The 25,890-nt window shown below is 36.3% G+C and overlaps 1 protein-coding gene across 1 annotated transcript; it reads left to right on the top strand.

Moving 5' to 3' along the window:
* The first annotated feature begins 2,404 nt into the window (after nt 1-2,404).
* On the top strand, nt 2,405-24,627 carry LOC114749779 (peroxisome biogenesis protein 1-like). Its single transcript, XM_028938316.1, is given in 18 exon segments — nt 2,405-2,705; nt 3,408-3,581; nt 3,783-3,882; nt 4,864-5,355; nt 6,163-6,867; nt 7,256-7,347; nt 8,341-8,414; nt 8,526-8,745; nt 10,240-10,333; nt 10,462-10,616; nt 11,684-11,767; nt 11,770-11,913; nt 12,266-12,466; nt 12,848-12,973; nt 13,051-13,112; nt 15,490-15,607; nt 23,936-24,220; nt 24,331-24,627. Coding segments are annotated over 18 exon segments (3,360 nt in total). The 5' UTR covers nt 2,405-2,510; the 3' UTR covers nt 24,370-24,627.
* The last annotated feature ends 1,263 nt before the right edge of the window (nt 24,628-25,890 follow it).

The raw sequence follows: 25,890 nt of genomic DNA, 5'->3' as shown, positions 1-25,890 counted from the left end.
GATTTTTCATATAATTTTTTTAGCCACCATACTTCTCATGTGCTATTAGTAGCCGTTTTGTGTTAAAATTCATCATATATTAGATATTTATTGATTATTGATTGATATCTTCTTATACCTTTTCCACCAAAAAAAAAAGTAAAAAATTGTTTAATTTAGAAAAATTTCAGGAAAAATACTCTGAAGTTATCATTTTTCAGTTCAGGTACTTAAAAAGAAGGAAGTACTGCTTAATTTAATATTTTACAAATATAGTTAAATAACTAAAATATCTTTATATCAGACTTAAAAAAAAAGCTATTAAATAAATATTATGACTCGGGTTAATAAAAAAATACGCTAGATAAGTACAGCTCATGAGGTTTTTGACGAACAAACAGTTTACAAATTTCTTTGCTTTTTTTTTGCCAACATACAGCTCATGAAACTATTACTAGTTGTGTGATAAAGCATTATGTTAGTTTATAACTTGTTAATAAATTTTTTTATAAGAGCATTTTAGTTGTTTAACCATTATTTGCAAAATATAAGAGCAGACACCATTTTTTTAATTGGGATTTTGAAGCGTTAGGTATCTGATTTGGAATATTACATTTTTCAATTTTTTTATTTGTCATTTTCCCTGTAATTTATGATCACTTGTTTTTACCATTGACTTCCTCAACAAAAGAACAAAAATTAAAATACTAGATATTAGCTTCGATCCTTAATATAAGAATTAGCCGAGTAATTAGAATATATTAAAAAAAATTAGTTAAGTTAATTATTTATAATAAATAGGTATTATTTTTATTAAAAATATTCTTACTATTCAAATATATTGGTTAGAACTACTATTATTGTAAATACTACCTTGGGAAAAAAATGGATAAATACGAGGGACAAAGTGAATTGGTGTTTTATATTTGGGATCAAAATAAAAGTTAAACTAACTCTTATATTAAAGACCAGAAGTAGTAATTATTATGACCCGGATTAATTAAAAATACACTACAACATTACAGCTCATGAGTTTTTTTTGATCAACACAGGTTACAAATTTCTTTTTTTTTTTTTGGGGCCAACATACAGCTAATAAATTGTTACTAATTGTTTGTCATAAATTATCATAGATTATATGCTTGTTGATTGATTTCTCCCCTTAAACTTTTTTATCTCAAAAATTAATTGATTCGTGAGCGCGCACTCATAATTTTGCCACTGGTTTGGCCAGTTAAAAAACAGAGCAAAATTTTAAATGTGAGATAATTATTATTACTCAGCTAAAATAAATAGGATAATACTTATATCAAATTCTTTATATTTATTATATGTCAAGTTCTTTAACCATACATACAATGTGTTCTATTTTTAAAATATTAACATTTAATAGTATTTAATTATTCACTCATATGAAACAAAAAATAGTTATGGCCACGTTGGTTTAAAGAACTTGATATAATATACAAAATAATTGCTTAATTTTTTTCAAATAAAAAATATGCTAGTTAATTACAGTTCATGAGTTTCCTTTTTTTTTTTTTTTTTTAGCTACGATCCAGTCCATGAATTATTATTAACCGCTTATCATAAATAAACATAAATTATATATTGATTGATTATTATTTTTTCCCTTAAACTATTCTCCAAAAAAATTGATTGATCGCACTCCCATATTGTTACCTAGGTCTAACCAAAAATACTGTTAGATAATTACAGCTCATGAATTTCTTTCTTTTCTTAACCAGCGTAACACACGGCTCATCGCAAGTTTTTTGTGCCGAGAAACAGCTCGTGGTCTATTATTAGTAGTTTTTGTCATAAATCATCATAGATCAAGAGATTATATATTTATTGATGATTGATTTTTTTTTTTACTCTTAAACTATTCTTCGGAAAAAATTGATTGATTCTTGAGCAATTCTCATACGAATTGGTTTCCCGTAATAAAAATAAACAGAATAAAATTTAATGTTAGATAATTATTATTTGGATCAAACAAAAGTTACGTCAAACAATTTGTGGTTTTTTTTGGCTTACCTAGAGTTATTAGTTTTTTGGTTTCATAGTATTATTGAAGATGGAGATTAGACAGATTAGATAATTTAATTGATTGATTAGCCCATTCCCATTATTTCCTTAATTAAAATTTAAAAGAAACGGAAAAGAAATCTCAACATTAAGAAATCTAGCCGTTGGATACAGCAACGAAATCATCACTATTTCTCATAAATTTAATTTAGGGCAACTGAATAATTGATTGATGATTTATTGATTGATTAATTTCTTTTTTAATTATTTTCTTTTAGTTGATTGTTGAGCACCCCACCTTTTTTTTTGTTTGTGTTTTTTAACTTTTGTACCGTTGATGTCCGAAAATAAAAAGGAATAGCGATCCGAAAAGACCAAGGCGGCACGGCGATAATGGTCAAGTTTGGCTGGGTTGGTTCACCCTTGTGATCCTTTAGAGAAGCGCCTCGTAGTTCGTTCTCTCCCGCGACACTCTGTCGAGTTTCTTTGTGTGTGTTTCCATGGAGTTGGAAGTGAAGTTGGTAGGGAACATAGACAACTGCTTCGTATCTCTTCCTCTTCCTCTTATCCAACTTCTGCATTCCACACGGTCGACGCCCCTCCCTCATATTCTCACCCTCGAGCTTCGCTCTCGCTCTGATGATCTCTGGTTCGTTGCTTGGTCCGGAGCCACTTCTAACTCTAATGCCATAGAGGTAGGTACCTTCACTGTTCTTTTCGTTTAATCTCCTTGTCAGTCGTGTCATCGTTTTAGTCATGAAATTGGGCTTTTCTGGGATGACAATTTCTAGCGAAACGGCGGCCTTGCCTACAAGCTGACATGGTGGACAATTCACTGGTGATGACAACTGAAGTCTTAGGTATTTCGAATTGCATGACAGTTTTTGAGCCCCAACAAAAAAGGAAAATAAAATAAAAGGAAGGGATGCTGAAAGAAGAATGGTATTTTTTAGGCTTTAATTCCTGCGTCAATAGAGAATACCACGCTGTTTCTAAGGAATTGTATAACATAGATTTTAGTTTGAGAGGCTAGGGTCCGTGCAAAATTTAAAAATTTCCAACGTCATTAGAGAATACCACACTGTTTCTTTTCCTCTCTGTTGTCTTCTTCAGGGTTGCATTACATGATTTCTTTTTTTCTTTAATGCTGTGCTGTATATATCGCCCCTCTTCTTTCCAAAGCCTGAGATTCTGTTGAACACTATAATTTGAGCCTTTTATCTATGTTGCATAGCCATTGCTATACGTGAAAGGTTGAATGGGTATGTATTCTGCAGGGTGGAAAATGCTTCCGCTGTTCTGTTGAACACTAAAATTTGACCCTTTTTGTTCTGGTCAATTGCTGTCAGCGTGATCTTTTCACCCAATTTCTTTAAGCACTAATATAGAAAATTTAGGTTGCGCAACATTTTGCAGAATGCATTTCCTTGCCAGATCATGCTAGAGTGCAAGTAAAAGCTGCTTCTAACGTGCCACACGCTTCTCTGATTACAATAGAACCCCATACAGAAGACGACTGGGAAATTTTGGAGCTGAACTCTGAGCAAGCTGAGGCAGCAATTTTAAACCAGGTGTGCCATTTAAACCAGCGACACGTGTGGGGTTGTCATTTTTACCCTATACTTTGCTGGGTGGACGAGTTGACCTTATCAGACATTGTAGAATTTGTTTTGTCCCCTCATCTCATCTTTACTGTGTTGTACCTGTATTGGACCTCATGTGTGTGCCTCATGGGCACTTATTAAAAGCTCCTCATTACTTTGTCCATGCAGGTAAGGATTGTCCATGAAGGAATGAGATTTCCTTTGTGGTTGCATGGTCACACAATGATTACGTTCTTTGTTGCTTCTGTTATTCCCAAGAAAGCGGTGGGTAAGATGATGTCAAATACTTTCTCGACCCTTTTTTGTTATATTGCTAGACACATGGACATAGCTCAAAGCTAACTAACGATACTTTTGGTTACGTTCTTTTTCAATTTGTAATATATTGAACTGTGATGGCAAATGTGAACAATTATTAATAGTACATAGCGTTAAGCAGGTTGCACTAGAATCCAGGGAACAGTGGAGTAAAACTCCATTTACTCAATCAAAATGCCACTTGTATAAATTGACTCTAATGATTTCTTTGGTCACTTTAATATTCAAAAGTTTGATTTTGTTCCGATTTTCATCCTTCTAGTGAAAGTGAATGCTGATATACAATCTATTAAAGAACAAATATTATATTTGGTTGAAACAAAATCAAGCTTTTTAGTTAAATGATTCCAAAAACTTTGGAGAAGTTAATTGATTTGTCAAAAGATAAATCTCTTAAATGGCTCATTACCGAGGTAGTTTATTTTATTAATTAATATCTTGATATTCATTTGCTGATTCCCTTAGCATGTTTAATTTATTTTGTTCCTTTATTCATGCATGTGCGCGTATGTAAAAGAAAGAATGTTGATTTGTTGCTGATTTTATGCTGTTTTAATTGATGAATGTCCTAGTTCTAATGTACAAATTTTATATGACTCAGTCATAAAAATTTAAGCAATTTTATAAATTCAAGGGTAAAATACACTTTGATGCATGTGCATTATTAGACTGGTAGAATAAACATGTGAACATCATTATTTTTTCAGCCCAGAGGATTCTTGAACATGCTGTTTCAATATTATTATGAAATTGTGTTTTTTTAAACTAAAAAATTTGTAGCATGCAGAAGGATGCTGTGTGTTAGGAAAGTGTCAATCTTAGTTGTTATTCTATTCTTGGATGAATTTTTGCATGCTGGCGCAAATAATTACGTTTGATGTTTTATCAATTATTAATTGATGTTTCTTATTACATCATACGATTTTTCCAGTGCAACTCATGCCAGGAACTGAAGTAGCAGTTGCCCCAAAAAGACGTAAAAGGTTTTCAGATTCACTTGCGGACTTGCATCCAGATTCCTATAATAGACAACACACTTCAAAGATGCTGCTTCGCATACAGGATCCAGACCAGTCGTGTCACACTAGTGCTTGTGTCAAAGGAGTTGATCTTCATATGGAGCTTACTTCTGCTGCTTTTGTTCACCCAGAAACAAGCAAACGGTTGTCACTCAATAATAGGCTTCAGTTGGTCTACATAGTTCCAAGAATAGCTAACAAGAAGGCCAATGGTGCTTCCAAAACGAACATTATGAAAACAAAAGGCAGTTCAGCTACTAGGGAAGTTGACTCTGGAAATTTAACTGATGATAAAGGATGTAGGCAAGCAATTGTTTATCTTCTGCTTTCAGAGTCAGTGGCCAAGGGACATGTGATGGTTTCTAAATCTCTTCGACAGTATTTAAGAGCTGGTCTGCATTCATGTATGTCAAACTGTCTTACACTCACCTGCCGTACCCGCAAGCCCATGAAAGCCAAGTATCTTTCACATTAATGAATTATTCTCTCTGATGTTGAAACTGAATATTTGTTATTGAATTCATTGTGTTTGCCATTTAATCTCTTGATAGTTTGGAGCCTAAAATGTAGTGTTTTTTTACATTTTGATGCTGCATCATTCATCACAATAACAGAAATTGCATTTTACTATATTGACGTGTGGTGCACTTTTTGTGATGCTTAAATTTTTGGTCATGAATTTTCATGGTTTTGACAGATTTGAATTGTGAGGTTTTGTTGAGTCATAGCTTAAAAAAAAAAAAAAAAACTTTTGTTCTGGGCCATGTTCTCCCTTTAAGGGTATGATGTATTTGGTTTGAATGCAATACTAGTTTTATACACCAGATTATGAGCTTTGTTACTTAAATGAGGTAGGATTGCTTTCGTTCCTTATGCTATTTATTCTGAGGTGCTATAAGTTACACTGTTCATAGTTTGTTAACAGTGACTTTCTATAGATTTATCAGATAATAATATGTAGATTTCTTTTGCTTAGGATTGTTCCTCTTCCTTTTCATTTGTTCTTCCTTCTCAACCTGTGTGTTATTTTGTGTTGTAGGCTCTTTATAAAGTTAATTTAGAAGGTTACTATTGTGCTATAGCTTCTATTTTTCCTTCATTTTAAAATGTTTGAACGGCCTGCTATGCTGTTTTTTTTCTTTTGTTTTTCAACGTTTGTTTGGATTGAAAAATTTGTTTGTCCTTTAAACACAATGTTTCTATTTTTGCAGGGGTCTATTTGAAGGCATGTGATGTTAATTTGGAAAAAGCTATTCCCTCCTTCTCTCTTTCTCCTTGCCACTTCCGAATGTTAAGGCAAGACAATGATGGTGATAATCATATAGATAAGAACAAGCTCACAAGGACTGCATCAGGTGTCTTTGGAGATCTTGTGGATTGGTCTATCCATAATGAAGTTATTAACGTTCTTTCAGATGAATCCCATTCTCAAGCAGATGAAGATGTTGCAAATCAGTCGGAGAATCTAAATGGACTACAGCATCTTCTAAGACTATGGTATATTGCACAACTTGATGCGGTTGCTTCCTTTACTGGTATGGAGGTTAATGCACCAGTATTGGGTAGTAAAACCTTACTTCATTTTGAAGTCAGTTACATAAAGCTTGGGATTAATGGAAAGGTTCAGTTGGCTTCTAATTCATCAGAAAACAGAAACAAGACAGCTGAACTATTGTTTTTGCTAACTATTGGTGAAGATTCCTTGCATCACGGAAAAATCACTGCATATGAAATTGCACTTGGTGAAAGAAACAAAATGAACAGAAATCCAGCAGATCAACAGCTGTTTAAAAGGCTAAAGTTCACTGATCCCGTGTCTATCCAATCTCTAGAAGATAAAATATCTGAAGAACATATTACTTCAGAAGTAACAAGCCTTGACTTGATGGGGGCAACTGCTTCTGATGTTATCAATAGTAGGTATTTTCTGAAAGGAGTTTCTATCTGCTCTTCAATTGATTCATTTTTCCCATCAGTTTTGCTGTGCATTCTTGAATGCTCTTTGCTTGTGGTGGTTCTATCATTCTTAGTTCTTTACAGACCATTCGATTTTCCTTGTTCCTTTCTTGAAGCTTTAGATTTTATGAATTATTCTCTGTAACTGTTTCTACTTCTAAGCGGTAGTTTATTCATATTAGTGTTTATGACCTTCTTGCTATTTCTTTTCCACGAAGTTTTACTTATTTTGAAAGGAAAAAAATCCCAAGTGTTGCAAGATAAATCCTCTTTGAGCTTTGAATGGGTCTCTTATATTCATGATATTACCTACTAATGATATAACTTGCTGTTTCTTACTGATTGCAGGGGTGACAGTATTGTTATCTTCTGCTTCTGGTATGTGGTTTGATTCATATGACTTGCCGCTCCCAGGACATATTCTTATATATGGACCTTCAGTAAGTTGAATTTTGTTTTTCTAGTATTTAACTAAGTCCAAGGTATTAGCAGGCAACAAGTCCTCATCATTGCAATGTCAAGAGTCTGCAAATGCTTGTTTATTCTTGGCAACATATTGAACCTCTATGTGTCTTTTGCTTTTATAAAATGATGCCATACTCCTCTGTAGTTTGGAAACATATATTTAGTTTACCAGATATTCTCTTATTCATTTTGCAAAGTCTATCCCTCATTGTCATTATAATGGGGACAAAAACCGGATGGCTAGTTTAAGCAGAAAAAGCATTTCTTACTTAGTGTGTCAATGTAACTGATATGAAAAATCCTGAATCAGCTCTTATTGCATATGGTTTCCAGCATAGAAAGTCATGCAATAAAAGCTCATTCAGGCACTGACAGTTTTTTGGATTACAAGTGCTTTGGAGCCAGGTAGTCTAAATCTTGTCTAAATCCTAGCAGCATGACCCTGCGGAAGCTTTGAATTTTCTAGGTTTACCAATCTTGCGACATTATGGGTTTTCTTATTTTTACCTTTGTGGCTAGGTCTATGGTATCTTGTCTTGAATATGATGGAAAGAGAATCATAAAACTAAACCAAACCCTCATTAATACTGCTTGTTTACGGCCTCTGCACACTTAGTTTGCTCAATTTTCAAGTTCATTTGGGGAATGCTGAGAATGAGATATAGAACCAAATGCATTTGTCTAAAAAGAAGTAATGTTTTAGCTACAGCAATGGACATTCAAGTGGGAGTGGGTTTTTTTTTGGGTTGAGTAATTTTGATAATATTACGCTTATCTGTGACTTCGATTACATTGTTTTATTTTGGCTGCAAGATCTTATTGCAAATGTGACTTTGCACTGTAATCCTTAAAATTTGATCCTAATCTTTCTCTTCCTATCATGGTTGGTGTTATTTTTGTTCAGGTTACTTATCTGATGTGGGTGAATATAATCATTACGTTTGACAATTCAAAATCTTATTTTTCAGGGCTCTGGCAAAACTTCACTAGCAAGGACTGTTGCAAAGTACTTTGAGAAACATGGAGACATCTTAGCACACATGTATTAATTCTAAATTATCATGTGTTATTGTTTTCTTTTTTCCCTCCATTGTCTGTAACCAATCAATACTGTTGGAATTTGAGGTTGAATTCAGCATATATTGCTATGCAGAATTTTTGTTTCTTGTTCAAAATTAGCTTTGGAGAATGTCCCAACAATCCGGAAAGAAGTTACTAACAACGTTATGGAAGCTTTAGATCATGCACCTTCTATTGTCATCTTTGATGATCTTGATAGCATGATTTCCACCTCTGAGTCGGAAGGGCCTCAACTTTCAATGTCTGCTGCTGGACTCGCAAGTTTTCTGACTGACATTATTGATGAATATGGGGTAATTTTTTTTTTTTTTTTAATTGAGTTCCAAATATGTTACACAATGTAGTAGTCTCATAGATACATGATTTTCATTGCCATTATTTTGATGAATTCACTGTCATAAGTTTTGCATGATTGTAGTGAGTGATGACAGACAGAAGGGAAAGGTTATTTCTAACTAGAATTACATGGCTGTAAATGATCACAGAAGTTTACTATTCATGTCAGGAAGATGAAACGTGATAAGGAAAAGTTTTAGATAGTCAAGTTGTTCAATTAGTAAATAATAATATTAGGAGTTACAGAACTTCCAGGTCACAGACAAAATCTGGTTATTCATTTTTGTAATGTCTTTGGATAAGGAAAATTCTTGCTTACATGTTTGACATTTGCCTGCCTTGTCGATGCAACCAGAATGCGAAATTACATTTCAGAATATTCTAACTACATTCGAAGTCTAGTTTAATAGTGTCAGATTAGTTTACTGAGAGAAAGAGGAGGTTTATTTAGATCTGTGTATTATCTCTAATAATTTTGTATCTTTTGGAATAAAAAAGAGAAATCCAAGCTGAAAGACAAGGGAAAGAGAGATGGGAGAAAGAACAATCAATATTGGGTAGAGCTGAATATAAAATAACTGTAATGCATTTTGCAAGGGCTAAGAAGACATGGCTTTAAAGTCTTGTGAAGATATTTTTTTAACCTGTTACGAGTTATTGGTGTTGAGCTTTGCTAGATGATTATGTTAGTATGTCGGTTTGTTGGTTCTGCTGTAAAGGAAGTTGCTAATAAAGCTCGTAGTAAGACCTTAATAGTTGGTGGGGTATCAACTGAGGGGAAGGAAAGGATAATGAAATTTCAATTTTGACCTTATTTTCCCTTAGCTTGCAAAGCTTTCCTGAATTTCTAATACCTCTTGACGAACATTCTTGGGCAATTGCCTAAAATAATTCCATGCTGCACCCACTTAAGTGGAGTGGAACACATTATCTTGAGCCTTGGCATTGTTATACTCATTTGGTGGCTTTTCCCCACAGGGGTTTCTTTTTGTGGATTTAATTTTGCTTTCCTTACATTTTCTGCTGTTCAGCATTTCTTTCTTTTGTTGTTACCTTCAAGAGTATATGTTAAGAGTGTGCATGGTCTGCTCACACTTTTACTTTCTTCCAAAACTTTTTCTCAGAAGAAATGTCTTGGGACGAAAAAATGTTTTATAATAAGAACCCTACATCTCTACCATCAATTATTTTTAGATTTTTAATTATTTGAACATTCAGAGAGAATTTTCACACTTTCAATTGAAATAAACGTGGAAGTCTTCTTACCAACGAAAAGAATGTGGAAGTCTCCTGCTGAGATTGTAATGTTAATTGAGGTGAAAAATATGAACTTGGAAGGGTAGGACTTGATAGGTGATGTACATAAGATATTCACTTTGGTGCTCATGCATATTAATGATTTTTCCTCCATAATCATATGAAAATTATTCTCATGCTATTTCATCAAACAGGAGAGAAGGCGAAAATCATGTGGGTTTGGACCAATAGCCTTCATAGCTTCTGTACAAGCTCTTGAGAAGATACCACAATCTTTAAGCTCTTCAGGTTTGCTACTTTTTGCTGATAACATGGTATAGTGAAGCTCAATAAGAACTAAGGCTCTAGGATTCTCTTTTGTCATTTGCATTTTGTTACATGTTTCGGGTGATAATTCCTGATTCTATTATTGCCAGGGAGATTTGACTTTCACATACAGCTGCCAGCTCCTGCAGCTTCAGAGCGGGAGGCTATGTTGAGGCATGAAATAAAAAGGCGTCAATTGGAATGTGCTGATGACATCCTGCTTGACGTAGCTGTCAAATGTGATGGCTATGATGGTTATGATCTGGTATTCTGCTAATTCTAGTCCTATTAATCATCAATAAGGTGTTTCTGGTGTAGAGCTAGTGGATATCTGTTTCTTATACATCAATTTGTGATTCCTTTTGTTATGTGCACCCACATGTGTAGTTGTGCACCTATGTTGCCTGTATTGTATAGAAAAACCACTATTGTGAGGAGAAATGAAAATGAGTTGCTGGGAACTAAACATTTCTTTCTTCACATTGTTTAGGTTTCGCCTCTCTGTCCCCACCCCTAGGTGTAAAAGATGGGGATGATTCGTTTTGCATGTTTAGAGTTATTTTTTTTTTTATTTAGTAGTCCTTTGCTCTGTCATCTATCCAAAATATTTTAGTTAATATTTCCTAGAAAAAAATAGAGTCCTGGTTTTTAGAAAGTATTTGAACTATTGAGTCCTAGTTTTTAGAAAGTATTTGAACTATGTTTCCACATATTTTTTATGTTATATCTCTAGATTGACCCTTCATGCTGATGCTCTTTGGACTTGAGATATGGTCCAAGCATGGACCTGCTCAGTTCTACGATAAGCTGCTGACTGTTGAACTCCTGAACTCTCTGAAAGAGGGTTGATGCCGTGATATAAAAGCATCCATTCCAGAATTCTTGAAGCATGTGTTAAATTTGGTGTTCTAGTTAGGAAGCCCTTTTTTCCCTTTCTGGATTATATACCGGTTTCATGATCTTCATAGAGCTCATTTTGTATAGGGATCGGAATTTATGTAGGGTTTGTGAAATGGAAAATTTCCCCCCCGTACGTTTGCAATTAATGGTCTGCTAGTGGCAGGGGATGTGAAATTAATTGATTACAATTTGAATTTTTTTTTTTTGGCTTGAATTTGGACAACTTTTCAGGATGGTCTTGACCCTTCTTGTTTCTGCCTAATTAAATTGCTTTGTAAATGCCTATAATTGCATCCTAACAATCTCCACTTAATTTCTTTGATGTTTGACTGTTAGTTTGTGAAAGTTGAATATTATTCAATGCCAAAAATGCTATGACCATGTCTGAGTTGTATGTTGCATTCTAATTTTAAATAATTTTACCCTTTTCAGGAAATATTGGTTGATAGAGCTGTCCATGCTGCTGTTTCCCGCTTTCTCCCATCAAATGCTGCTCTTAATGAGCATGAGAGCCCTGCTTACTTATGGAAGATTTCTCTCAGGCAATGCATGATTTTCTTCCAGTTGCAATGCGAGACATTACAAAAGCTTCTTCTGATGGTGGACGCTCTGGCTGGGATGATGTGGGAGGCCTTGATGACATTCAAAACACCATTAAGGAGGTGACATACCTTTTACAATTAAATTTCTACAGCTTTGGAGTTTATTTCTCTTTTCTTTCTGTTATATTTAAGTACTATATTCTTATAAGACATTGTTTCCCTCGTTTACACTTCAAGCATGAGAGTTTTTATTGCATGGGAAATGATGGGAAAATATGGAGAGCATAAATTGTGGTGAAAATAATGGAATATCAAAATAAATGTATATTATCGAAAGTGTTATATACTCCAATACTGTCATAGCAGCTGAACAAAAACTTAATTCTGATTGCTTGTGATACTTGTTTACCCTATCTTGTGTGTTTGCTTTTTCCTATGTTATTGATTCCCATGTTGTGAGTTTTATTTCCAGATGATAGAGTTGCCTTCTAAGTTTCCAAGAACTTTTGCGCAAGCTCCTTTGAGGTTAAGATCAAACGTCCTTTTATATGGACCTCCTGGTTGTGGCAAAACTCACATAGTTGGTGCAGCTGCTGCTGCTTGTTCTCTACGTTTCATATCTGTGAAAGGGCCAGAACTGTTGAACAAATACATTGGTGCTTCTGAACAAGCTGTAAGGGGCTGTATGGATTTCTTTTAGTGTTAATTTTGTCTGCTATTCTGAACTCATTTACTTGTTTATTAAATCTATAAACTTCGCTTAATATAAAAGCATGACATCCGACATCCTAATGTACATGTATTCTAGTTTTCCTGAAGTTTACTGACCCTTCGCTGAGCCAAAATTCTTGAATTATAGTTTTTTTTCTTTCTTTTTTGAGTGTCCATCTGGTGACATGGCCAATTCCTCTGTGTGTAGAAGGTTTTCATTCATATGAGTAATATATACTTCCAATTCCAACAGGGGCTTCTAGACCTAAATTACAATGATGCTATCATAATGGCTCATTATAAGCTGGTCTCGTTCATGTGCTATGTTGAATGTTGCTTTCAGGTTAGGGATATATTTTCTAAAGCAGCTGCGGCAGCACCATGTCTACTCTTTTTTGATGAATTCGATTCGATTGCCCCCAAGAGAGGACATGACAATACTGGAGTCACTGATCGTGTTGTGAATCAAGTTAGTGATTAGTTCATCACTTCTTACTTTATCTTATATTGATTATAATCTGATATTTATATTTTCACTTTTCACAGTTTCTGACCGAGTTAGATGGTGTTGAGATTTTAACAGGGGTATTTTTTTTTGCTGCTACCAGGTTAGTTTCATCAGTACATATTTTTGTTTAAATTTTTGGTAAAACAGAAATATGATGAATGAGAGACACGTGCAAACATTGTGGCAGTCCCCTCTTTATTAATTCTATTATTTTTATTTATAAATATGGATGAATTGCTAGTTAAACTCCTGAAGATAACTGTGAGACTTCTAGACAATAATAAGCTCTGACTCCTGAATAATGGTAAAATCCTAATTTTCTTTGGAATTATATTTTGATAGATTTCACTATTATGGCATTCAAGCTGAGGGTTATTCTAGACTCAACTCGCTGCAAATAAAACCCCATTTCAACAATTTTTCCTCCCTATGTTTGTGCTGCGTGGGAGATAATACAACAAAATGACATGACCATCACAGAGAAGCTGAGTAGCATAAAGTACTTGTTTAAGGAGTCGGAAAAACTGGATAAACTGACAAGTGCAAGAACTGAAAGTTATGTACCTCTTAGTAAAAGAAGGCGTTCCAAGTTGAAGTGGAGCACAAATTGGTTGAGGACAATAATGTGGAGAAAGGGGGCAATTTTTCTTAAAGTGGTGCTTCAACAATGTGGTAGAAAGAGGAAAATGGGTTACTGACACTAGGTAAAGAAATGGTTCTACATGAGGCGACATGTAATAGTGCACGTTGACCGTTGTAAATAGAAATCTTGACAATTTAAAGAGCCGTCACAAGGCCTTGAATTGAAGTGGATCATGTACAATTTAGCTTTACTCTCGCTACCTATTGGCTTGAGCCTAGCAAAACACCCCACAATGGCCCACCATTGCTGACCTAGAGCCTTCTCAAAACGTGCATTGGAACTGGGTTTGACCTCTCATTAGTCTCCAAACATGATTTTGTTCTATGATTACCCATGTGAGGTTTTTGTGTGTTTTGGAACTTTGGTTGAGAAAAGGAAAGAGTTAATCTAAGATTTCAGCTCTATATTGTGTTTGTTTGGGTATCGTGGCTTGCAACTCAGATATTGGATGCTAGAAATAAGATGCTGAGGGGCTGTTCATGGGAATCTATCAAAGATTGTTAGATGGTTAGTTAATAGTAGTCAAGAGTTAGTTTTTATGAGGCTCTCTAGTGTCTCTTGTACTCACTTCTACACTTTAAATACTGATATGTGCTCTAATGCTAGCTATGATTAATATACTCAATTCTATGAATAATACACATCTGTTATGGATCAGAGCTATAAGCTTGGAGGTGGACAACTCTTAGAGTACTCTTGACTCTCCTCTTATCGATGAAGGATGTCATTACTTTCATCCCCTCCATGTCGATGAAAGCTTGATGACAATAACTTCTTGTTATGGAAGTAGCAAATAGGGAGTGCCATTTGTGTTTATGGGCCTGAGGGGTTTATTGATCTCTTAGGTATGCTACCACTTGATTCTTGATCAAAGAAGATCTTAGAGTAGGCAATTGAACTTAGAATATGTTTCTTGGTGCCACAAGATATGCCTATATATTCGTACCCAACATCTATCAATATAAGTTCACTCTCCCATACATTCTATTTCTCTCCCCTTCCCTCTGAGTCTCAATTTCATCCCGTTATTAGCCTATTAGGGATTGGTTGAATGGAGAACCTCAATCAAGCCACCAAACTTTCATCTCAAATGTTCTGTCATGCAGTCTCTATAAAGCTCGATGAGAGTAACTAGCTTATCTAGCAAAATTGGGTTACACTACTATGAGAGGGTTTGATCTTGGGAAGGAACAAAGGCTCAAAACTGGTGCTATCATAACTTGAGATGAAGGACAACGCTATTGAGTTTTGAGTTAGAAAGGATTATACTGGCTATTACTAATCTCTACTTAAATACTAAGATGACTCTAATGCAACCAATAATAATCACTTGAATTCTCTCTACTCTTGCTTCCTTTCTCTCTCATTTGATAAAGATTATTGAGCTATTTGTCTTTTGAGGACATGATTTTGGAATTGCTTAAGATTCTGCATTATATTTGCTTTCACAGTTGCTTCAAATTTTAGCAATTGATCCTTGGGAACAACATTATTTTTCATTTGAATTGGAAGCATGCAATCATTTGAGGCACAGTGTTTGGTGTAGGTTTTGGATTCCCGGTTCGAATATGACATTCTTGTATTTTTCCTGGATTTCTATGTAACCAGCTGAAGTTGGACTTTGAATAATTATTGGCTTGAGTAGCTGTGCTAGAATAGTGAGTTCTTGAGTTTTTTCTATAATTTTGTGCTTAATGTAGTTTATATCTAATAACAGACGCATTAGGTGCCTTGCTAAGTAAATCAATCTACCCATTCAGACTACTGCCGATATGATTGAAAATTTTCTTTTCTCATGCCTTTGCAATGCTGACTTATTTTTCATGTAAAGCAGTAGACCGGATTTGCTTGATGCGGCACTTTTAAGACCAGGCAGGTTAGATCGACTTCTGTTCTGTGACTTTCCATCTCAGCAGGAAAGGCTTGAAATTCTTACCGTACTTTCCAGAAAGGTATGTTAAACTGCCTGGTTATTAATTTCTTGCTTGCCCACTGCTTATACATATCCTATTTTCCCCCGCTGCTTAATATCTTAGCATTTCTTTTATGTATGGGGGTAGTGTTTTTCATTTAATTTGCACCGTAGTGCATTTGTGGCTATAAGGATATTGACAGTGAGGTACTCAATGCATAGAAATGCGACAATGCTGTATTGTTTTTTTTTTTTTTCTTCCTTGGGTTAATGTTTATACATCTGGAAGCGAACAAAATTAATGATATGCTCATATAATCAATCAGTCCCCTGAACTATCTTATAGACTGACAACTGAAGCACATGCATATCTGATGGGTTTACTCTACTTCATCAACCTCCTACTGCCATGAAAACTCTCAGTAGAAGGGTATAATCAAGGAATATGGGTGAGAAGAGATAAAGAGGGTACATTGACTGTGACTGATGATGCAACAAAATTTTACACGTGTTTATACGAGGAAAACCAGAAAAAGAAAGTGGTAGTAAGAGAAAGTTGGGCTGAATGATTAGGGAAGTAGTTGGAAGACTGTTTCAGATGGGAGCCTGCTTTGGAGCCTAGAATTATTTGAAGCTGCAAGACAATATCTAATTAAAGTATAGGATTAACTAATAGGATATGATTTGTAAATACTTATCAGCATTGATTGTATAGGATCTATTAAAGAGAAAATAATATAGAATATATTTCTTGTATATTTGTGATCAGAAAGGGGGAATTTATACACAAGAGAGGAGTCTCGGTCATTAATGGCTCATTATTAGAGGATAATATCCTATCTTATCATATCTGATTTGATCCTATATTAATTACAATATATTTACATATCTTTACACTCCCCCTCAAGTTGGAGCATAGATGTCAATGATGCTCAACTTGTTATAAAGATAGTCAACCCGAACCCCATTCAAAGCTTTAGTAAGGAGATCACCTAATCTGATCACTGGACCTCACATGTCTTGTTGAGATGAAGTTTTCCTTGATCTTATCTTGAACAAAATGACAATCAATCTCAATGTGTTTTGTGCGTTCATGAAACACTGAATTAGAAGCTATATGTAAGGCTGCTTTATTGTCACACCACAGTTTTGCTGGTAATGAGGTTTTAAGACCAACCTCCTTCAATAATTGATATATCCAGACGATCTCACACACAGATTATGCCATAGCTCTATATTCTGCCTCTGCACTTGATCGTGTCACCACATTCTGCTTCTTGCTCCTCCAGGACACCAAATTTCCTCCCACAAAGACACAATATCCTGTAGTAGATCTTCTTGTGGCCTTTGAACCACCATGATCAGCATCACAAAAGCACTCAATATCTGTATGACCATTATTTCTGTATAATATCCCATGACCTGGAGACCCTTTCAAGTAATGAAGCACATGCTCTAAAGTTTCCCACTGTCTAATAGTAGGCGAGACCATAAACTGGCTAAGTACACTGACTGGATAGGTGATATCAGAACGGGTCACAGTAAGATAATTCAATTTTCCAATCAATCTTCGATGCCTCTCTGGGTTCTCAAACGGCTTGCTCTTAGCAGCATCAATGGGATTCTCAAATGGTCTGCTTCCATCAGTATCAAGGAGTGGATTATAAATCATAGGAAAATTGTTTGGCACAGCCCCTAACTTTCCAGTTTCCTTCAACAGATCAAGAACATACTTCCTTTGAGTCAATAAGATTCCTTTCTTACTTCTCAAGACCTCAATTTTGAGAAAGTACTTTAACGGGCCCAGATCTTTTGTTTGAAAATGAGAATTAAGAAAGAACTTAAGTGAAGAGATCCCCGACATATTGCTCCCTGTAATCACAATATCATCTACATACACAACCAATAGAATCATGCCAGTGCCTGTGCTCTGGTAGAACACAGAGTGATCACACTTACTTTGACACATGTCAAATTTCTACACAACAGTACTGAACCTGTCAAACCATGCACGGGGACTCTGCTTCAGGCCATATAAGGATCTCTTGAGGCGATATACTTTTCCACTCTCCCCCAAGCAACGAAGCCTGGTGGTTGCTCCATATAGACTTCTTCAAGAAGATCACCATGTAAAAAGGCATTCTTTATATCCAATTGATGGAGATCCCAGCCATAAGTTGCCGCCACAGAGATGAAAAGATGAATGGAGGAAAGTTTCGCAATAGGGGAGAAAGTTTCAGAGTAATCAACACCATAGGTCTGAGCATAGCCTTTAGCAACCAAGCGAGCTTTAAGGCGGTCAAGGATATCATTAGCTCGAGTTTTAGGGGTTAAGACCCACTTACAGCCAATAGCCTTCTTTCCTGCCGGTAGATCCACTAAGGTCCAAGTGCCAGCCCAGTCAAGGGCTGCCATCTCCTCTTCTATAGCAGCACGCCAACCCGGGTGGGTTAAAGCTTCATGAAGGGTCTTAGGTACGGAAATAAGATCTAAAGAATAGACAAAAGGCACGAGAGGCAGGGGAAAGGTGGTTATAAGAAACAAATGAGGAAATAGGATGGGTGCAAGTACGTTTACCTTTGCGAAGAGCAATGGGCAAGTCAAGTGAAGGATTTGGATTAGGAACAGGAGGTGTCTCGGAGTTGGAGAGAGGTGTAGGCTCAGGATGAGAGATGCTCAACACAGGATCCGATGACAAAGTAGACACTGGAGGGCCGGAATCTAGGATGGTGACATTGGTCTCCTTGGAATGTCTTGTGTAGACACGAGACAGGGGTGGTGGCACAGGAGCTGGAGCTAGAGGTGGTAGAGTGGGTGGCGGGAGAATAGGGTACACTAGAAGGTCATCCTCTTCCACAGATGGAGGAGGGGCAGGTGAAATGGACGGAGAAAAGTATGGAATCGATTCCTGAAAGGTGACATCTGCAGAAACGAGATAATGATTAAGAGTGGGAGAGAAACACTGATAGTCCTTTTGAACCCGAGAGTAGCCAAGAAAGACACACTTAAGGGACTTCGGATCTAATTTAGAGATAGATGGTCGTACATCCCGGACAAAGCAAACATAGCCGAAGATCCTAGGATTGACAGGAAACAAAGGTTTTGAAGGGAAAAGAGTAGTATAGGGAATGTTACCATCAAGAACCGAAGAGGGCATGCGGTTAATGAGGAAGCAAGTAGTGGAGACAGCATCAGCCTAGAAAGTTTTGGGAACCTTCATTTGAAACAGAAGTGCTCGTGCCACCTCTAGTAAGTGGCGATTTTTACGTTATGCAACACTATTTTGAGTTGGTGTATCAACACAAGAAGATTGATGAAGGACACCATTTTGAAGCATATAGGATTGAAACGTGCTAGAAAAATATTCTTTGGCGTTATCACTATGTAGAGTGCGAATGGAAGTATGAAATTGAGTTTTAATTTCCCCAAAAAAGACATAAAAATGAGAGAATAATTCAGAACGACTTTTCATTAAATATAACCAAGTTGTATGGGAATAGTCATTAACAAATGTAACAAAATATTTAAAACCTATTGTTGACTTAACAGGACACGAACCCCAAACATCATAATGAACTAGCTCAAAAGGGGACGAAGCCCGTTTATTGACTCAAGAAACTAAAGGAAGACGATGATGTTTGGCAAACTGACACGACTCATAATCTAAAGATGACAAATGTTGAAACTGAGGATAAACCCTTTTTAAAGAAGACAAAGACAAATAACCTAAACGACAATGTGATTCAAAAGGAGTGAGACCACCGGCACAAGCCATAGCACGAGACCCTTGCTCGTCAAGGAAATAATGTCCACTAGATTCATAGCCCCTACCAATAATCTTCTTCGTCAAAAGATCCTATATCAAGCAATGATCAGGAAAGAGTGAGACCCAATAGTTTAATTGACAAGTAATTTTACTAGGGGAAAGCAGATTAAATGCAAGATTAGGTACATCTAGCACAGATGACAAATGAATGGAAGGGGTAGGTTTAACAGTGCCTGATCCGAGGACTTGGGAGTGGGAGCCATTGGCAATAGTGATAGTTGAAGGATTGGCGTAAGAATTATAAGTGGAGAAGAGATGGCGGTTACTTGTTATGTGGTCAGTAGCACCAGAATCTATGATCCATTTAGAGGAAGAAGAGACAAGAGCAGTAGCCTGATTACATGTTGCAGTAGGAGCACTCATGGGTGGTGTGAGAGATTTTAATTGAGCATATTCAGCAGCAGAGATTGTGACCTTGTCATCAGCTAGTGTTGCCACATATGCAGAGTTATTACGTTGTTGTTTGTTTTGCAACTTATGACAAGTACACTTCATATGACCCGGTTCCTTATAGTAGTAACACATCACCCCATTTGAATCTGGAGGGGTTTCCCCTTGCTTAGAACCGCCACGGTTAGTTGTCCCACGATTCTCATTTTGTCCCCGCCTGATTAAAGCACTGACAGGAGCATTTGTAACTGGCGATGAAAGATTCTCAGTCCTCATCACATGAGAGAACACCTCCTGAAGGGTAGGAATTTCAGATCCAGAAAGAATTTGGGATCGAACAGTCTCATACTCAGATGGGAGACCCGTGAGAAAACTCATGATGGCCATGTGCTCCCATTGGGCCTGTTGAACTTTCAGATCAGTAGTAAGGGGCATTAGAACATTCAATTCTTCATACATTCGTTTAAAGTCCATGAAGTAGGTTTTGAGAGGGCGATCTTGCTTCTCTACACGATAGAAAGCTTTGCAAACCTTATAAACACGAGAGATATTTCCCTTGCCTGAGTATAAAAACTCTTAAGTAATTCATCAGTTCTTTAACAAATTCACAGTGAGTAACAGAAGGAATAATCTCACTGTCAATGGAGTTGCGGATCTGTAAGAAGAGGAGTGCATCGTCCCTTAACCATGATTGACGGGAGTCAGTGGTCGGAGGGTCTTCAGTTAAATGATTCTCCTTCTCAATGCTTCGTAAGTAGATACGAATAGTCTTACTCCAATCTAGGTAATTTGTCTAATTTAGTTTGTGCTCAGTAATCCTAACGACTATCGGAACCACTTCAAAGGTAACTGTAGACTTAGTATCACCCATGAGAGATAAACAGAAAAGAGATAATAATTCTAGCAGCGGTAAGGAAAAAAAAATATGTAGCCACAAATGATCACACCAGGGACCAAACAACACCTCCTACGGTCTATAGAAGGCAGGAAAACAGCAATACCAGATTTGAACGTTACTGTTCAAAAGGCATAGTAACCAAACAGGTTTGAATCAACACAATGGGGGAGACCTAGATCTAAAAAACACCAAGGACTCACCGGAAAAGGGAAGACGAGGTCGAAGAAGAGCTCAAACGGCGAAAACCACAGCGGCGCGCGAACAGTGCCGCTTCAGGCAACGGCGCATGAGGCTCACGTGTTGCTCAGACGGCGACGAAACTTCGGGGATCAGCCGGTCAGCACCGTGCGATCCTCCCTGGCTAGTGTGTGCTCCCACCAAATGCCCGACACAAAAGCCCTAACGCTGAACACAAGCTGACGACAGAGACCCACTGTACGGCGCAGACAGAGTGAAACCAGACAGAAAATCTAACCCTAAATGGCCTGCTCTGATACCATATTAAGGAGAAAATAATATGAAATATATTTCTTGTATATTCATGATCAAAAAGGGAGAATTTATACACAAGAGAGGAGCCTCGATCATTAATGGCTCATTATTAGAGGATAATATCCTATCCTATCATAACTGATTTGATCCTATATTAATTACAATATATTTACATATCTTTATAGGATCTAATAGCATGGACTACATTGGAGCTTTCTAATGTTATAAATAGGGGCTCCTAACACAAGAAATTGTTTTCCTACTCTTGAGTTTGGTTATGGCAAGGACCTATGTGAAGATGATGATGGAAGCCTAGATTAAAAAGAATGCATACCATTTGAAGCCCATACGCTATTCAGATTGGGCTAGAACGGATATGGAGGTTGGATTGGGAGATCAAATCATCCCATAAGTGAAAAAGTTTAGACATTTAGGATCAAACAAAAAGATGGTGAAATTAATGGTGATGTTAATCATAAAATTCAAGTTGGGTGGTTTAAATAAGAGTTAATATAATCGTTGATCCATCAAGTTTGCTTTCATTTTGGTTTTAGTTCCTTAAGTTTCAAACCATAGGTTTTGGTCCTTTAAGGAGCAAAGTGGTCTAAGTTTTTGTTGGATTATAGGGCCCAATATTTTAAATGAAAAGAAACTTGAGGGACCAAAACCAAAATGAGGGTAAACTTGAAGGACTGAAATTTGTACTAACCCTTTAAATGAAGAAAAATGATAAGAGTTTGAGAGTAAATCTGAGCAAACCGTCTATTCTCTTATTTCATATAAACCGAGAGTATGTACAGGAAGTTATAGTGCAGTGATACAGCTGTACAAGGAAAGGAATCAACTGGTAATCAATAGCAATAATCCTATAGTTGACTATGCTACAACAGTAAGAATCAATTAATGAAGAATCAAATAAAATCATTTAGATCCTTGAATTTCCGGTAGAATTCCCACGCTCCTCTTGAAGTTAGATCGTAAATGTCAATCATATCTAACTTGCGCACAAATCCTTCAAAGATTTCATTGTGTAGGCCTTTTGTGAAGATTTCATTGTTGTTGTATATTCACACTGGAGGGAGAGATTGTTAAGATGTTAAACATGAGAATTGACGTCTTCCCATATTGGATAGAGTTCAATTAGAGACAATATATACTTGTGAAAAACCCGTGAGGTTCTGGGTTAATATATGGTATCTTTTAGATAAGTTGACACTTAAGAGAGAGGTGAATTGGGTGACTAAGAAAAATATTTTGTGACACCGAAAAAAGATAAAATAGAGAAGAGCAATAAAGCAAAGTGTGCAAGATTAGCTTTGACATCAAGAGTAGTGAAGCTCAAGTAGAGAGTAATGCACTTAAGGTTTATACTAGTTCGGTCTAAATCACTTGGCTTGCATCCATTTCTTTAGGTTACATGTAAGTATTTCCACTATGATAGCAAGTTTACAAACGATCTGCAAGGCAAATACTAGCCTTGTAACTCAAGCTCTTTTAACTTACAGATATGAATCTCATATGGATTTCATAGTATGGAATACCAAGTCTCACGTTGAGTAGTATGGGATGCTCAATAGGGTGTTTACCTAAGTTGGTTCTCCTGCTTTAATGACTAGCCTTGTAATTCAAGCTCTTTTACAATCCACAAGATAAATACTAGCCTTGTAACCCAAGGTCTATTAATGTATAGATTATGAATCTAATGGAGACTTAGTAGTGTGGAATTTTAAGTACCACATTGAGTAGTATGGGATGCTCAATAGGGTATTTAAATAAATTGGTTTTTGTCTCATTTAGGTGCCTATCAATTGGTATCAAGAGTCATGGAGGGTTTTTGGAGAGGGCTACTCATGGAGGGTTCTAACTAGCAGGAGGTTGAATAAAGGGCTATGGAGTGCAGCCACAAGTACATTAACTTTTCATGGGGGCCTAATTATGGAGACTTGGTAGAATGGGATACTTAATAAGATATTTAAATGGATTGTTCTCTCACCTTAGCAGTTAACTTGTGGAATAGAGTTTCTTATCCCACTTAAGTACCATTAGAATCCCATAATCTCACTTAATCCCGCATCTTAAGTAATCTCTCTATACGATGGAATAAAGATTTTTGTAATGAGTACTCTCACGAGAGTAGACACAGACACTAAAGTTCAGGAAATAAAATAAGAGAGCTTTCAATGAATTTTAATGTGCTCAAAGTAATCTTATGTACATCTTATAGCTACCAACTTAAATGTGGTGGTGTTTATAGTTTTTCTCGTAAACTAGTTAGAAACACTAATGTAGCTGTACTCATAGAGACATTATTTGAAAAAAATGCTTTTCACTAAATGCATTAAATGCTTGTCAACTAGCTTGAAACACTTATATAGCTGTTATGATACCCATGGAGACATTATTTGAAATTATGCTTTTTGCTTTTTACTAAACGCATTAAATGCTTGTCAGAAGCTTGGTCGGTTAACATGTTAATCACGTAAAACAAGTTTGAAAGATATTTATTGTCTTGAACACTTCTCACATTAATCAAAGTGACTAGCATGTTAAGTACAAGGTGAATTTCAAGACTCAATTAAGCTTGGACTTGATAATGCGTTAGGCAGCGTTAAGCAGAGCAGTTAACACATTAATTGAGAAAGTTCGTCAACATATCCTAAAATACACTAATAATTATGCTGTGGATGTGCACCAATTTCCCACTTTTTGTCTTCTAAACTCGATGTTCTGCCAACTCAATGATTTGGTTTTAATTAATGCAGTTGCCCCTGGCCAGTGATGTGGATTTGGCTGCTGTAGCTCATATGACCGAAGGATTTAGTGGAGCTGATCTCCAAGCTCTCCTTTCAGACGCCCAACTTGCAGCAGTTCATGAAGTCTTGGATGATGCGAACACCTCTGGGCCTGAGAGAAGACCGGTTATTACAGACACTCTTCTCAAGGTTATTGCCTCCAGGGCTAGACCGTCTGTTTCAGATGAGGAGAAAAGAAGACTTTACAGCATTTACAGCCAGTTCCTAGATTCAAAGAGATCTGTTGCTGCTCAGGTTTATCCCGCTCCCTTCCTGTTTTTGTTCATGTGCCTGTATTTTATTCAAAGAGATTCCACATTTTATCCCGCTCCCTTCCTGATGTGGCTATCATATCTCTGGTGCAGTCAAGAGATGCAAAAGGCAAGAGGGCAACTCTAGCGTGACAATGTGATGCAGTAGAATGCTTTTTCATGAGGTGGAGATTCCTGTTTGGTTTTCCTCTTCATGTTTTCTTTTTCTCTGCATTTGTGTGCCATTTATAAAGTAAATATGTGCCAACCCAATATTCATTTTGGCCTCTCCATTAGTTGTATCTGATGGTGCAAAGTAATTTTTGCAGTGTAATTAATAATTTGTAAAAAATGATGTATCTATAAATTCGTTTTGCAAAGAACAGGCATCCATAGTTTTTTGTTTTTTTTAAAAAAAAAAGAACCATCCAACGCTAGGTTTTACAATCTAGTAACTGGGCTTCGCAATGAGCCTTAATTCTCTAGTTGGATTGTCATGACCAGGCTGGTTTTGGGACGGTCATTTGGGTTGGATAAATGAGCAGGTTAAGTTGGGGGTTGTTTATTTCATACCCTTCATATCTCTTGCATAATTTCCTCTTCTTTTTTCCCCCAAAGGAGGCAAGAAACACCAGAATACATCTTTCGGGACAGCAGTGAATGTTGATAGTAGTCATGCCAAATTTGTTGTGGGGACGTTGATTTTAACTTCTTGTCGGGAAAAAAAGAATAGAAATTCTTGCTTGATTTCCATGATACTTACGTTGCATTCAGTTTTTTTATTGCATTACAATTTTGTTATTAAACCAAAGGGGCTCTATTATTTTCAGTTGGTATATGTGGATAAATATTGAACTGTATAGATGCTTCTCTTTCAAAATTATCATGTGGATTTTTTTTTTTTGGGAAAATTTTACCAAGTGCCCATTTGGTTCAATGCATTACATCAGGATTCTTTATACTCCTAATGCCATGCCCCCTTCCAAGTGTTTGGTAGGCACATTTAGGTTGTAAAAGTGATTACTAGATATGTCAAGAATACATTATATGAGGTAATAAGGACTATACTACTAAAGGTGAAGAATGGGGATTATAACATATGAGAATATGTGAAAAGACCTTGCTTGCCCTTGGCTTCCCGATCATCTCGCTTTACCCCCATCATTCCCAACGACCCTTCCTCCGTCAATGGGCACCTTCATCATTCCTTCCTCCTCCATCGTTCTTGGTTGTTCTTCATTCTTGTTCCCCATTCTCCTGTTTCTTCCTAAATTTCTGCCGAATTTCTTGCTCTTGTTCCTTGTTCTTATTCGTTCTTCGTTTCTTCATCTTGCATCATTTGAACTTTTAGAGATTCAACGTAATGAGATCCTCATTTTGGATAGAATGAATTCATGGTGTCTTTAGACAGGATTTATCTCCTAAATTAGAAATAGTTATCAGATTTAAAGAAATCACTTAATCACATTGTCTATATTGAGCTCCTTATCATGGTTGGGTGATTTTATGAATAAAATCATGTGAGTGCTACTGGATCTGGATATGAATCTCCAGGACTCTCTTTGCTAAAGAAGAAACTCTTTGTCTAGATTTTTCTAGGTGAAGACGTGGAGGGGGGATGAGGAATGACGAACAAGGGGCAACAATGGGAATTTTATTTGTGTAAAGGCATTT

This window comes from Neltuma alba, unplaced genomic scaffold, assembly GCF_004799145.2.
Source record: "Neltuma alba isolate B1F8T4 unplaced genomic scaffold, ASM479914v2 tig00006175_pilon, whole genome shotgun sequence".
Taxonomy (NCBI): domain Eukaryota; kingdom Viridiplantae; phylum Streptophyta; class Magnoliopsida; order Fabales; family Fabaceae; genus Neltuma; species Neltuma alba.
This window is presented reverse-complemented; position numbering and strand designations above follow the sequence as displayed.